This window comes from Sparus aurata, chromosome 3 (assembly GCF_900880675.1).
Source record: "Sparus aurata chromosome 3, fSpaAur1.1, whole genome shotgun sequence".
Taxonomy (NCBI): Eukaryota; Metazoa; Chordata; class Actinopteri; order Spariformes; family Sparidae; genus Sparus; species Sparus aurata.
In genome coordinates, this window is record NC_044189.1 from 11,678,888 (window position 1) to 11,695,164 (window position 16,277).

Genomic DNA, 16,277 nt, shown 5'->3' on the forward strand with positions numbered 1-16,277 from the left:
CGTCTTATAAAGGTCAACAAACAAAGCACTAGTGGGACAAACACAGGCCGTGTGATGAGATTCATTAGGACAGCGTTGAGAGCGTGGAGAGGGGGAGGATGGGGGAGGGAGGGGGGAGGCATTCCTCCGCTGTTTCACCGCGGCCGTCACAGCAGCAGCTGAAACAGGTGTGTGTCTTCACTCAGGGCGCCGAGGGCAAGGCAAGTGCTACTCTCACATGGTTCAGACTGGTCACACTTGACCACACTCTGGCCTTACACCCAGCTGAGCAGCCCGAGACTTCATCAAGAGGGCCCTAAGTGGCTCGGGGGTCTCACAAGTATTATCTCAGCAATTTAATACAGACTCTGCCTGTCTGTAGATGATCTTGGCTCAAGGATATTTGTGAGCAGTCTGCTTATCAACGTCAAAACGCTCAGCCTGCCCCGCTTTGAGTGCGGGGACCCCTGATGAGCTGCATCACGGGGGCTCTCCACCCTGATGCATCCACTTTGATTCGTGGTCACCTCACCTGTCTGAGGAGTATTAAACTTGCAAAGTCATCCTGAAACTCTGCCTCACTCGATACGGTCTGTACAGGCTCAACAGGAGCGCTGCGAGGGGCTGGTGCCATTTTAAGATGGATCGAGGAGTACTGGTTTGTTCAAGGAGACAATAAACCTCAACTTTAAAAGGGACAGTTAACTCCGATATTCAAAACACATATTTTCCTCAGTCCTGTTGTGCTATTTATCCATTTAAAGCAGTGTTTCTCCCTAACCCGAACCCTTTCCACAGCACTGCTGTGAAAGCTGTTAAAATACCTGAGAGTAGCACAGGCCTGCTGTATCAGCTTCCTGTTTTGCACAGTTTTCTGCTAACGTGAGCAGCTGCTGGGGACACTACTGCCCTGCTTAAGTCATTGGTGGACTGAGGACAGAGAAATGCCCCCTTGGATGCCTCTATGGTAGATGAAACATGACGTGGTGCCTTCTAGGGCTCCAGTGGCCAAAATGTGGCCTCTCTCCACTCTAAACATATCACAGTGTATACCGTATTCCCACGTATGATGCATGAATGTGACCATTTAGCCGGCTAAAGCAAAAATACTTCAGTAACGACAAAACGTATTCTTAATCATATATAATTTTAAGCGTTTTATTTTGAAATTTTTGCGTTATATGTTTTCAAATTAACGTATTAAATTTTCAAACTAAAAAACATAATTCAAAAAACTCAGTAGCAAAAAAACAAACAAACTCAGCAGCAGTGTCTATCAAGAAAACGTGACCCGGTTCCTTGAGTTAAACGTGGACCTTGTTGTGAGCAGTTCCACGTAGGAATTCTGTGTCACCGCATAGAAGGAACCACGCACCTACTCATAGACGAGATGCAAGCTGACTACCAGCTAACATTGCAGCAGCCGAGGAGGACGCCATTAGTGTTCGCACTCCGCTGTCATGAGGTCGAGCCCTTTCGTCCATGAGTAGAAGCCTTGATACGCCGCACATTGATACCACTGGTGGGTGAAATTCTGTAAAAGGAAAATAGTTCTGACTTTAAACTGCTCACAGTGATGTCCATGGATCATCTAAGGGTCATGATGACTTTGCTGTTGAGGTTTTTTTGGTGTTCTTTCTTTTTTTTCGGCACCTCGAGCCAAGTGCCACCTAGTTCCTTTATATTTGAGAAACTCTGCAACTCACACCAAAACAATCCAGACGGATAAATGGCACTACATGCAAGAGGAAGAATATGTGTTTTTGATTTCGAGGCAAACCGTCCTTTTGGGGTTTGTGTCATCTCCTTGGACAGAAGTACTCCTCGATACTTCCATCTCGAAAAGGCAGAATGGGAGGACGAACAACGTGTCCGGCTCGACTAGAGCCTGTCAGAAAAATAAATCACTTGAGACTTATCGGAGTCAGACACTCCTCACAGGCTTGAATTGACAAAGCCGACACATTCAAGTCTCAAGTATTGACGTGGTGAAAGCAGCAGACCTGGCGTACCCACACATGCATATTTAATATTGCAAGATGAATACATGCAATTATGCGTGGGCTAATATTAGTCCTCTGCATTCTCAGCTTAGTAAAAAGAAGCTCTGGAGGGAAAAGTGTTCAAACGCTGTGTCATTTTCACGGTCAGCTTTCAGAGACCTGATTAAATTGCTCTGGACTTGACTTGCCTGCTTTTTGTTCATGGTATTGATATTTAATAACACTGTGACGGTTGTTTTTTCTTTGTGTTTGTTTGCAATTTCTTTGTGTGGTGGAATAATGTCTTCTTCTTGTGTATTGTCCATATAGAGTACAATATATATGTCTATTTATTACAATAAATTCAATAAACACAGTATTCTATGATTTAATGATGACAAAAGGGCAAAAAGAGTTCAATCACACTTGTATCTGTAAAAGACAGTTGGCAGCTGATTGACAGCTCATTAGAGTAGATAGGAGCTTCTGTGCCCGCCCTAGAGCCTACAACAGCCAATTCTTACAGAGTTGCTGACAGCTTGGGAAAGAATCCCAGCTTATAACTTTTCAGAAGAGCCCCAAACCATGGCAGTAATCCAAAAAACAAAAAAAGCTTTGTTTTTACTCTGGGCTAGGCTGGGATGGACATCTTAGGATAATTTTACATACATTTCCAGAAATACTTAATTGGACTTGCCCCAAAAGAGCTCTATTACCATTCTTTTCAGATTTTCCAACGAGACAATCATGGGATTTCTTGTGGCTACATTGTCGAATTTCTCCTGAACCAAGTAGAATCCATCTCTGATTAAGTTTGAGGTACGAAATAGGCCACACTGTTGCAAAATAATGCTTTGTGTTTTTTTTTTTTAGCAACAACGTCTAGGTTCAACAGGTTCTGACAAGGTCTGGGAGCCCGGAGATGTTGCCTCACCATTCCTCGTGTGGCTTCGCTGATTGGTCTTGGATTTCGCTTCCAGAAAATCCACGGCGTGAACCTCATATCGGCTCTCGCTCCTCCGCCAATGATATCCCAGAATCCTTGACATCGTGACGCACTTTTAGTCACCCTTTCCTTTTCCCCCCCGAACACATCTACACGCACATCTAATGACAACACAACACACAGCTCTGGTCCCGAGCTCAGGAAACAGAGGGTTCCTGTTTTTGAGTCCGAGCTCTATTGTTATCTTAAACAGCAGTTTTGATAGTACACGCTCTCTCTCTCTCTCTCCCTCCCCCTCTCCCTCTCCCTCGGTTTGTTCACACACTGGCGATATTACACAATTATTATCAGGCCAAATCTCGATTCCCCCTTATAGCTCTTTAGTAGCACACTCTTATCTGGACCTTTCATTCTGCTAATATTGACAAAGCCTGGGAGATAGAGTCAACACAACTCTCCATTACCACTTTTCCTGTTTTATCTATGCCCCTTATCTCTGCTCTCTGGATGGAGTCACAGAGTCACTCCTATTTGTGCACTTGAGGATCAAGTATCTCCTCCACCATCGCTCTGTCTCTTGCCAATCCCTCTCACACACACTGTCTTTGGGCTTTTTTTTTTTTTCCTCCCCCCTCCTCCCTCCCTCCCTCACTCTGTCTGCCGCTGCACTGGCTCGGCCCTCGTTGTGGGAACCAAGGTGCTTCATGCAGTCTGTTGCGCGGTCGAAGGTGTTGGGGGGGGGGATTGAAGGAAAGTCTGGATAAGCAACAGCTGGATTTAATGCACCATTAAGGTCATTGGTTGTTCAAGCTGCACCTGCAAATCCCCTGATTTCACCCCCTTGTCTAAACCTCTCTCCCCTGTCTGCGCCCTCCCCTCCTCCCCCCTCCTCCCCTCCTCTTCTCTCTGTTGCCCTCTCCTCTTTCGTCCACATACTCGGTCACCCCTTTTCTTCTTCATTCCTGGCCCTCTCAGCTTTCTCTCCCTTGCCCTGTCAGCTATGAAATCCCCTCCTCCTCCTCCTCTTCTCTCTCCCTCTTTTCTGGTTCTTTATCGAAAGTAACTGCCGCCACCGCTTCACCCCTTTTCTCCCACTCTGGTTCCCTGCATGCCTTTCTCCAGTTTTATCTCCCTCTGCATGTCCCTTTCTCTCTCTCTCTCTGCCTTTTCTTAGTGTCTCTCTGTCGTTCTCTCTTGTTTCAGTTCCCCCTCCCGCTCGCAGGCTGTTGTGTTGTGTCTGCCAGGGCCTTTCTCGGTTGGAGCGCAGGTTTCCTGAGTACTGGAACGGAACAGGAGCTGGCAGAGAGACACACTGAGAAAAGCCAGCTCCACTGTTCCCACTGAGTGTCACACACGCTCACAGTGCTGCTCATGGCGGTGCGGCACCCGCAGGACACAGCGCGCACTGTGATGTATGTAATGATGCAGCGTGTCACGGGTAATCCCAACTGGTTTCAGGTTGTTCTATCGATGCAGCGGAGGGACCTGACCCTCGCGGTCTGATGGGCGTCACATCACGTCTTCACAGTTGTGGCAACCAGGCCCGATGATCTAATTCAAAATTCGCATTTCATTTGATTCCTTTTAATCTACATCTGTATTTCTTACAGAGACACATTTGCATTTAGGTAACTACTGGATTAAAGGATCGATAATGAACTGATGAATTCATCTATCAAGGAAAAGTAGGACAAATATTTACTGGTTTCAACTCGAACAACAACAACAAATGTTAGGATCTGATGTTATTCTCTGTTACGCATCACTTTAAATTCAATAGCTTTGGATTTTTGTGAATGTGAAGATGCTGGTCTGGTTGGAAAATGGGCATATTTTCTTATTTTCTGAGATTGTACAGCCTAAATTATTAAATATACGACGAGAAGTTTTTTAAATTTGTTATGAAGAAATCTCCATTTTATACTGTTGCCTCGATATGACCTACATAAGAAAATTACACCACCAGCAGGAAGATGGGCTTATTCTTTATAGTGATCAATCTTAATGGGGAATTCTGATATTATTCAACTTTGACCCTTTATCTACGTGTTTTGCTGTGTAAATGATACCCAACCGATTTGGAATTGATCGAGTAGATTGCCTCAGCTGGCTGAAACCGTCAAAGTTGCTCCCACTGAAACTGCTTGTTTTTGCCACTGACAGGCTGAGGTTGTTATTATAAGTGTCCGACAACATTCCTGAAATGATTTCTACAGAGACAAACCTTTTCGTTAAATATTAAAATCCTTTGTGTAAACAGGATCATAAGAGGTGAGTTGTTACTGTTGTTGCCTCAACTAGATCGTCAAAATCAGTGGAATAGTCACCCATAACTTTGGAAATACATTCTCAAATTAAGAAAGCATAAACAATGAATATGATTTTGTTTAATTAATTCTATTGTATTATTTATTTATTGCTAGATTCTGGTGGGCCGGATCTAACCTCATGGCAGGCCAACTTCGGCCCGCAGGCTCCACTTTGGGCAGCTCTGACCTCCCCTCTCCAGCTCTTACTCACATTTTCACCCTCGTCTTCCTGCGACAACTCACCACTGTGAGATTTCAAAGTGAGACTTGTGTTTCTCGTAACAAAGAGAGCAAAGGATGAGAAGAGAGGTGATCTTATGGACGACTCTAAAACTTTCAGTAAGTATGAATCATTAGCACATGAAAATATTGAACTATTGTGCCCAGGTTTAGAAACACCAGAATTTCCCTTTAATGCCCGTCACAGGGTGGGATTCCAGCTTCACCTGGGCCATATAAGTCATACAATAAAACCTATTTTCTTTGTTTCACTATTGTTGTATTACAGTAATTAATCTTACACGCACAAATAGATCCGTTAGACCTTCAGACACAGGGTGATGGTGCACGTACTGCTTTTGTCCACGAGGGCTGCCAGAATCAACAAATGACTTAAGTTCCTTTAAATGATCAAAGCTTAAAAACTCATTGTCATAATGTCAATTTCGTCTTGGTCTGCAGCGCCCTGTCAGGAAAATCAAATGCTGTAAACTGTGACAGACATTTAACGGAAAAGCATATCTCACTGCTGTTTTACAAAGCATCAGAGTACTAACATAGATAGATAGATACAGCAAACTCAAACTACGCTGCAAACTTGGAATGGTAATTGTTGATATCAGGATTTAAAGATCTGCACTCTCAGCAAACAGAAATAAAGCCTTGACTATCTTCCAGTCGCTCTATAAACAGAAGAGTCTGCCGCTCTTGCAGGCGACACACACCGTCACTTTCACTACTAACACTGGTGCAGACAAACATAAACACCACCGTCCTAAGAATAACTCAGCCTTTTCCCCCTAAAGAATGATGTTTAGTTCTCAGTGGCTCTTTACTGCGTCCCCCCTCTCCAGCTAACTGAATGATGTTTATGTCTCCCACTCCCCCTGATGTCACCCTGGAGGGCTCTGTGCCCTCTGCACCTGGACAGTTCACCCCTCAGAATGCACGGACGTTCCCCATAGCACCTAAAGAGCCACTGAGATCAAGCACCCGCGTTTTCTCCCAGCGGCCCCTAATGAAATTGTTGTTGGATTCCTTGAATAACATTTGTATTTATGGATAGCTTTCAGCCCCTGCTAATGGTAATCTAATTTTCAAAATGGCTTTTCTAAATTAAGAGGATGACTGTGAGAAACAGTTACAGGGTCTAATGTGCGTCTGACTGGGGACCTCATTAAAGACTCAGTTGAAATAAATTGTTTTCTCTCTCTCACTCGACACGGTACTGGTGTTGTTAATATATCAGAAAACAGTCTAGGGCAGTCTTCTAATGAAAAACACAGACATCTACAACATTGAGATTTATTGAGAAGTTTAAACAACCCGGAGGAAATGTAGTAATTAATCTCTCTGGCCACTGTCTTCTCACGAGTGAATAACAAATTCATTTTCAAGAAAGACATAAAGAAACATCTTGCCAAATAATAGGATAAACTATCACTAAATGCCCTACGCCTTATTGTTGTTGGTGTGTTTAGTTTGTTTGCTTTAGTTTCATTCATAGTTATATATATAACATATGTTAAGTGTTTTTTCTCTTACGTTTTTTCTCCTGTTTATTAGGATTCTATACAGCCTGCTTGCACTCTACTATCAGACCATCCTTAATTTTCTCATGTTTGTGTGCATTGTGTTTTTGTGTTTCGAGACCCAAGAAAGACTAGAGGCGCAACATCAAAGTGCTTCTAATGGGGATCGTTAAATAAGATAAGATGAGATAAGATAAGATGTACCTTTATTGGTGCCCTGCAGGAGAAATTCAATTCGGCACGGCAGCAAGGGATCAAACAGTGTGCAAACATTACAGAAAGTAGCAGCGAGAGGCAGGAAATGCTTAAGAGAAACAAAAAAATTTAACAAGATGAAAAATATACTCAAATAAATAGATAAAGTAGAATAGAATATAAATAGAAAATAGAAATGAACACTAGTTGGATCTGTTTGCATACCTGGGAAATGCTCATGTAAATGTGCAGTGTACAAAAAAAAAAATACTCATACATGCTGTTTGTATACACATACACAAACATAAGCTCTTCTCTTACAAATGAGTGGCAAATAACTGCAACAAGACTAGAAATATAGAATATTATATGAATTCAGTTCACCATTATGTAAAAACTATAGTAATGTCATGAAATAATATGCATAGTTCAGGCTTTACATACAAAAATAATAACCAAAACACGTTAAAAGTATGTTATGTTGATCTTAAAGATTATATTTGATTTTTTTTTTGCTTTAGACTGTAATTTAGACATAATTCCTAAAAACTAAAAGGACAAATTAACAATTAATCCAGCTGATTTGTTGTGATTCCTATAGTAACACAACATTACTACATTTCCCATAAGGCGTCGCGGTATTTCACGTCATTCATCCGCGCAGAGCTGAGGTGGCGTTCGAGAGGAGGTAAACACGTCGGATTATTACTTGTTAAACCTGTTATTAAACGAAATGCGACCTAAACGAGTGACTTGTTTCATTGGAAACGTTGCTTTACGACTGTTGTACGTCGGTAACTCACTTGCCGTTTGTCTTCTTCGTGTGTTGTAGCGTGACAGCTAACACTGTGCTACTTCGGTGAGCTAAAGCTAAGCTAACCGACTGAATCGCCTGTTGACCGTTCGGTTCTGTTTCAGGTTTCTTCCCGGCTGCTCACCTGAAGTCCCCCTCACCATGACTAAACTTCTGGAGTGGCTGTTCGGCGTTTCGCTGGTGGGCGCAGTCTGGGCTTTGGTCACGTTCGACCTGTTGGACCTGAGTCTGCCGCAGACGTACCGAGAGGTCGCCTGGCCGATGCCGCTGTACCTGCTGGTGTCTTTTGGCTGCTACTCCCTGGCCACGGTGGGGTACAGGGTGGCCACGTTCAATGACTGCGACGAGGCAGCGAAAGAGCTGCAGGAGCAGATAAAGGAGGCCAAAGAGGACTTGAGGAAAAAGGGATTAAAGATGTAGAACTTTAGAGACCGAGAGAGATGCACGGACCACTTTCACACACAACCAAGCGTCTGCAATTGTCAAAAACTGAGGCTCTCTTGTTTTGATATTCGTTTTTTGTGTTTCTAGGAGACATTATCTGAACAATCCCTTAGCCAGCTGATTGTTTTAACACAGTGACATGTCTTTTCAGATTAGATAATGATCAGACGTGCATCAGGAAATTAGAAATGAGCCCCCCCAGTGGAGGATTTTCTGGGTTAGTTTACATTCTCGCCATCTAAAGACCTCGTTTATAAAGTTACTGAATGATACTCATAATCTGTCTGTTTGTAGCAAGTGGTTTTACTGATTGGCAGATGAAGGAAGACAACACATGGTGCTGTCTTTGATTGCAAGCTACATGCACTTAAGCACCCATGGGAGTCACTGGTATGCAAAGTGATCATCTGTAACCAGTCGCCGATCACTCAAATCCCAGCAAATGAACCCCAAAGGTCACACTGGAGCCGTCTTGACTAAGTGTTTCCTCTAAGAATTCTTTCAATCTGCGTCATCTCTGCACAGTGTGAACCCTGTTGTGTGTGTCTGGAGATCGTTGCTTGTCAAGTAGAGATGGACTAGATTGTGTCTGAATGAAGTGTACATTCCATTGTTCGATTTCAGACATGTGCCCCGTGGCTGATGTTGAGACTTAATTAAACAGGATTCTATTTTTCTTCAGCTTTTCCTGCGTACAAATGTGAGTTTGTCCTTGTGGGTTGTGGGGTTTCGGATAGTGGCCAGGAGGTAGGCGAGTATGTGCATGAGTGCCTGCATATATGATGCATTCCTTCTCCGAGCATCACTCACATGGCCTGGGGGCTTTATATCAACTTCTCAATGCTTCCCTCTGTGAAGGAGACAGATCTCTTCTGTCCCATTTTGTCGTTAAAGGGCAAGTTCACCCAGAACTTGAAAATGCTGTCAGTATCTGCTCAAAATTTGGTGGAGTTTTATAGTCCTCAAATAGTTTCCGAAGCGTCACAGCACAGCAGCATTCTCCTAAAAACTTTAAATAAAGAAGTCGATAAGCCAAGATGGCTCTAAACAGCTCGTCCAGCAGCTCATCGGATCGTCTCCGTTCCCTTGTTGGGAAGTCGTTCTTCCGACTTTGGTGTGTTCATATGCATCATGTCAGATTGTTGTAGAGCCAAATAAAAGTGGTTTCCATTTTATCGCTCAGAACGTCTAAACCACATGTTGACAGCTGTAGGAAATTGTACAATGCTGCACAATACATGACTTTGATAATAGTTTCTTACAATCAATCCAATGTTTAGTTTCTTCCACCAGATTCCCGTGTTGTACGACGTCAACGCAGCAACTCAAACACCAAAAGGTTCTCAGACTTTGAGTTGTCGTTCTGACATGAGAGAATTTTCCCTGCCGAAAATTATTTATTATTTTTTTTAATTCCTGAAAACACACGAATGCAGCGTTGCTTACACCCTCAACCCACGGTAAAGCTTGTGCAGTCACTTCAGAAAGGGGGCACGCTAACACTTTTAGCTTAGCAACTTCATTGAAGACACTAGCCTAAAACGGGTGCAAATTACATCTTTTGAATACGGTTTGTAATCTCGTGACTTAAAGTATGCTGGACCCATTTAATGTTTTTTTGGCTGTTATTTACGCATTAACACAGGTCCAATCATACTTCAATTGTTCATGGGATTGCTGCGAAGCTTCCATGGGCATGAGGGTAAGCCGATAATGACTGAATTATAATGTTTGGGTGAACTTATCCCTTAACGACATATAAAATATACATAATACAGCATTTTCTTTTTTTCCATCAGAGAATGTAAGCAAAGCATGGAGCGCTGGAGTAATCTTGACGGTGGCAAGAACAGTTCCTTTGTGTGTGAGCCTCAAAAGGCTGCCTCTGCTCATTTTCAGTGATTCCCCCTGCTGTGCATAAACAAAGCACAGCCCGGCCAAAGGCATCATTACAGGGTTTCAGAAAGCTCCCCTAACTTCAGAACAAATGCGCGAGAGTCGACAGTTCTCTGTGTGCGTTGCTCTGCCTGTTGTGCCGTTTGGCTGCGACCCCATCATGCCTCGCAACGTCACCCCCCATGAATGTCTGCAAGCTGTTGCATGAGCGGACTGGATGAAAGGCAACCTGTTATTTACCAGAAAAATCTTCTACTCTGGCAATTACACCAAAGGCTACCCTTGGTAGGCAGTTATGTTCTCACTCGCAGCCACATGTGAACTAGTTAATCACTTTTCTTTGTCATCATTCTCCCTAAATGAAACTTTGAAGACATCCATCTGTTCTTTTTTTTTTTTCTGCAGGCAACTAGACAGAAGTATAAATCAGATTTTCCTGGCTACATAAAGTTTCCCTTTTAATCCCTTACTTTAAACATACATTACTATAGCTTCAGCCCACTAAATCCTCATTTTCATGACTGCGGTTGTGAGTAAGAGTAATCTGATGCACAGACAGTGACGTAACGAAAGCTCTTACATCACAAATAATCTCATAAACTATTTTGTTCTCTCTCTTTTTTTTATATCTCCATGCATTTCATCTGCAGCAAACCCTGAGGCGAGCATTGCAACTGCCGTGTGGTGACAGTGGCAGTATCCACAGGATGCACCTGAGCACGGAGCCAAAGCCATAATTATAACTGTGCCGTAATTCAGTATCTCTGCAGCCTTAATCAAGATTGGGGCTTTGCTTGAGTATTTTTTATTTTTGTCTAGCTGAGAATAGCTTTCATATATAGCTGCGGGAATCAAACCTTCACACAGTCTGGTCATCAGATCATTGACTGCAGCAGGTCACTTTGAGTTCAAAGCCCCTTGGAAACTCACAATCGGAAATCAATAAACAAACACAGGCAAATTAGAGCAGAACAATCTATTTATGTCACGTACAATAATTGATGGAAACATTTAGTATCTATATTATTTTTGGTGCATTTAAAAGTGTTATTGATTCCTCCATACAGCTGCATTCAGGTCACAACACCACTGTTGCTTGAATCACCTACCCCCTCAAGCTAACCTTGCTCATGCCAGCTAGCAAACACCAACACTTGGAACGCCAGCAAACATTAATGTTGCTAACGCTAGCAAGCTTATATTGAAGACTTCTGATGCTGACAAAACATCGTTACCAAACCTTGTTAGAAGCCTGAACAAACCGTCAGAATTTTTACAGAATATAAACAAAACAATCCTTTTGGACCCGACCAAACATTTAAAAAATAATTGATGTACAGTTTACAGCATAATGTTTTTAAGGTTACACTTTTATTCTGCACCTTTCTACAAGCTCAGAAGATGTATTTTTGATGATGTGTCACATAAAAAAAAAGGCATATTTATTTACTTATTACTGATTTAGATAGAGTCCACCACAAAAGCTGACCTAGACTTGACCACAAATAACACAAATCCAGAGTTGACAGTCATTTGCTTTTCACACTGGAGATTGGAGGCTGTTTTTCATGAATTACCCAAATTATTTTATTCATTCCTTTATCACAAAGTGATCAAGTCTGTACAATTGCTCGTGTGTCATCTGAAATCTCATTGAAAACATCGAGTGGTAGCTTCAGCTTTTGTGCATGAATTCTTGGGGTTTGCGGGAAAGATGACAAATGTGCACAGAACGTTCTTTACCTTCTGTTCCAAAGTCTCAAGGTCAGGGCATCGTAAAAATTGGGAGATGAGCTGAGAAGCAACTCTTAATGGACACAGAGACGGTGAGAGAGTCAGGTCACGGGGTTGCTCCTGCAGCATGGCCCCTCTGAGACCTTGAGACACTATAAAAAAAACTGTTTGAGAGACACTCAGTGACACCGCTTGGAGCGGATCCATCTCGACAGGCTGAGAACCAAGACTGAAAAATGATAGGTTATCATTTTTCTGCACAGAAAAGACTTCTTTTTTCCCACCCACACATTTCACAGCAAAACCTCAAAACCATCTCGAGATGGACAGAGAGAGCGAGAGAGAGAGAGAGATGGAGCTGGTAATCGAGGCCAGGAACTGACAGAGATGGAGATTTGGTTCAGATAGCGAGAAGGGCGATCGACAGTAATGTGACGTGAGAACGGATTAAGCCGGTATAGATAGATAGTGAGTGAATTAAAGAGGCAAAACAAAAGAAGTGTGGATGTGACACTGAATAAAGAAAAGGAAAGTGACTAAGTGACACGGACAGGAAACCAAAGCATGAGCTGGAACAAGACGGATGACTCTGGCAGTGGCGACGGCGAGATTGTGTGACAGGGCTTTTTTTCGGGAAGAGGAGACCACACCCAGACCGCCGGCGATGGCAGGGGACCAAAATGTGCCCTGATTGGCCTGGAGGCTCTAACTTACTCTGTTTAACCAAGGTGTTTCCTTCCCGTCAGCCCCGTCTGACCCCCGCTGACATCTAAAAGCTTTTACAGGCTCTTAAGGAGCTTCCACACATGCTGCTTTTATTAAAATGACTTTTAATCCGAACACGCAGTGCATAAAAATGATAAGAATGAGGACGAAAAGTCACTCATGGGTCAAGCTATTGTTCTTTGGCTGCTCATAAACAGCTGCTTTGATATTTACAGGACGCCGGGTTCCAATTCGAGGGCAGCATGGAAGCTTATAAATGCCCCAAATAGCTACAATAACATTAGGTAACCTCCCAGAGGCCCTTTAAGGCTGATACTCCTGGCTCATCTGAGTACTAACATACGCTCAGAGGCAGACAGGGACTGGTCGTCATGTGTCCTGCTGATAGTGAGGCCTGACTCAGTCCGGAGATGCAGAGATAGACCAGCTGGCCGAGCCAAAGCTACTCTGAAATGTGATTTTTTTTTGGTTCTCTCTCTCGCTGCGTCTCGTGGCCTCCCTCCCAGCATTCAGCGCTACACACACTGCCGGCCCCATCCCTCGCTCTGTTAAACTCAGACGACTGGTAAATTGATAAATGCCTTGTTTTCCTGCTTGCTGAGAGGTGTTTGATTTAATATAGCCCCAGCTTGTGCCTCCTATGCGCTGCCATTACATCTCGGTCTCAGAGCGAAGCATTCGTTGTGCAGAAATATTAACACCCTGAGATCCTCCAACAAGATAAAGAGTCTGCAGCCGTGCGAGCAGCTCTTTGAGGCTGCATTCATCGGCAGCAGTGCTTTTCGAGCTAAATGATAATATTGGCATGCTAACGTTCTCACAGTGACAATGCTAACATGCTGTGCGAATATCAATAGTTGTAGAGATATTTGATTTAAAAACCAAATTTTGACCCGGTGATCAGGGGATTGCCAAAGTTCTTATAATTCATATTCTGCCCAAAAAAGGTCACTTAATAAGACTGTTGCAAAGTGACACCAGATATGTACATTTAAACATGAAGCATCAAGGGCTCAGTAATAAAAGCAGTAGTTAAATTGTGTTGGATTTAGCCAGACACGACAAATTATTAGTAATAACTCACAGCCCCAAAACCTTCTGTAAATCCAAATTAATTTCACTACAACTAATTCATAATTACTAAGAATATGAGCAAAAGTAATGTATATTTACTGAACATCTGGGTGAAATCCTTTTACATTCAACACATTTACTCTGCTAATGTTTATTTATCTGTCCCTGCAGTACAGTGATCTCACTATAAAGTCAGGAATCTCCGTCCGTTTGTCTGTCTGTGATTTGCATATCTGTAGATCTGTTGATTGGATCTTCTTCACATCTTGCAGGTTTGTTACTAAGGAACCACAGAAGTGCAGTGTCAAGTGGTGCAATTTGGAGTCATTCATTCAGTACTGCAAATTTTGAATAAACCGTGAGGCGTAGTGTCAGAGCTCTGGCTTCACAGCTCTACAGACTGAAACTTGGTTCACACATGATCCTCAACGGGAAGCAGAGTGAAACGAAATGGAGGTTAGCGTGGTGCAACAACTTGCTCTGTCAGCGTGTTGCAGTGAGAAATAAACACAAGCAGAAAGGTTTGGCGAGTCAGGATGAACGGGGAGACGAGGTCAAAGCGGCTTCTCCGTTCTTCAGCGAGAACTGGAGGTGAGCTAATGTTAGCCTCCAGGGCTGGAGGGTCTTTCTGTTGCTTGGCAGCACAGTCAGCTCAGGGGTGACTCTCACATTGGTTGTTTGTGCTTCAGCTCGGAAAGTACCGATGTAATCATCCGGATTTTAAATACCAAACATGCCGGATATCATCAAGGTGGCCCCGATGAGTCTGCGAGGCTCGAGGCTGGATCTGTGAAGACCCACACATTAGCAGATAATCTGTGTTTTTTAATTGGTATCACAGGATTTTTAAACCCGTTCAACAACAATGTGCATGTGTCACCATCATTCTTCTGTGTCTAATCCACTATCATGCCTTCTTTGTTTACCCAAGTTGTGTCATCAAAATCACCATGTATACGAAGAACCGCAGGTAAACATTTATTTTGGCCCCTTTGTCTAAACATGTTTATCCAGCATTTTTCATCAAGTGCAATATGCCAAAACACAACAATAGAGAGCCGTGTATTTGTAGATGAGGGATGCAATTTGCTGACGGGAACACGAGATATATGCGGGGCAAAATTTAAGGGCAAATCCGAGCGCAAAAATTCCCCTCAAGGCCACAAACGCAACCTCGCAGTGGCGCCGGGGGAAAAAGTCGGGAGATCACTAACGTCAGAGGGATTCATCCTCAGGGAAAATGACAACCAGCAATTGAGATATGACAGATTTAATGTTTCACTATCGTTTAAAGAGAGGAGAAAGCAAGGAGATAGGAGGTATTCTTTACATCCAGATAGGTGAAAGAGGTTTTGAGGATACCTTCAGAACAGATATTCACGCTTTATGGAACAAATTGTGACGTGTTTTAATATATAATGCACTGAATCGAAACATCATCCACCTTCTTCCATCAGATTTTCCCAGCATTCACAGGTCAGTCCTCAGTCATGCCTGTACTGTGACTCATCTATGAGTTCAGCCTTTAAGATCTTACGCAAACGGCCTGCGAAAAATTTTTGCCGCAGTCTGCGTTTGTTCCGGTTACCTCCCTTAACGTTTACCGCACCGCTGAAGATTTCACACTTGCCCTTCGCATTTACTCAAGCCGGTTTCGCCGAACGAGCGAGTAAATAAAGAGAATTGTCTTGTCTTTGACGAGCGACTACTCATTGGAGCCTCTTCCAGGGGTCGGGGCGGTTAAGGGAGGCCTGTCTGCCAGACTTAATTTACAGCCGCCCCTTTGAAAACATCGGGGAGGCTGTGAGGCTGTGGCACCAGTTTTTTGGTGCTACAGCTGTTTTTACTGTCACGGCCCGTAAAGCTCCCCTGGGAAGAGGGAGAGACAAGAGAAGGGAGAGACGAGAACAATGGCTTGTCATGTAACTCTCAGACAGATAAAGTATGGTCGAAGGGAGGAGGTGTGTGTGTGTTTATGTTTGGGGGAGGGGTGGGGTGTGTGTGTGTGTGTGTGTGTGTGTGTGTGTGTGTGTGTGTGGAGGCTTGCCAGAAGGTGGAGATAAAGACAGTAGAAGGCTCACACCTGTGTATTCAATCTTCAGGCCAAAAGGCAGCCTTAATGGTAATAATAGACACAGCCCTCCCCTCCTTTTCCTTCTATCTCTCTATTGTGGCTTTTTTCCCCGTCCCTGGCCAAATTGGCCTTGATTCTATTGAACTCCTGTCACATTAGTGTGCGCGAGTCATTATCTGCGCTATTGGCTCCTTCTGTGGGGATCTGGCCGGTGTAATCAAAAGGAGAGATGGGGCTGGGTTTCCTGAAAGCTTTTTTAGCATCAAACTCACGGTTCGAATGCGGTGTGAGAAAGTGGTCTTCCCTTTAGGATGATGCAGGAGGACTGGATGGTTGGTCCTTTCTTAAAGGGG

The 16,277-nt window shown here is 43.4% G+C and overlaps 1 protein-coding gene across 1 annotated transcript; it reads left to right on the forward strand.

Annotated features, from left to right (window-relative positions):
* Positions 1-7,801: 7,801 nt before the first annotated feature.
* dpm3 (dolichyl-phosphate mannosyltransferase subunit 3, regulatory) lies at positions 7,802-9,106 on the forward strand. The gene is made up of 2 exons (XM_030410627.1): positions 7,802-7,850; positions 8,081-9,106. The coding sequence occupies exon 2, from the start codon at positions 8,118-8,120 to the stop codon at positions 8,394-8,396; it is 279 nt and encodes a 92-aa protein (XP_030266487.1). The 5' UTR covers positions 7,802-7,850; positions 8,081-8,117; the 3' UTR covers positions 8,397-9,106.
* The last annotated feature ends 7,171 nt before the right edge of the window (positions 9,107-16,277 follow it).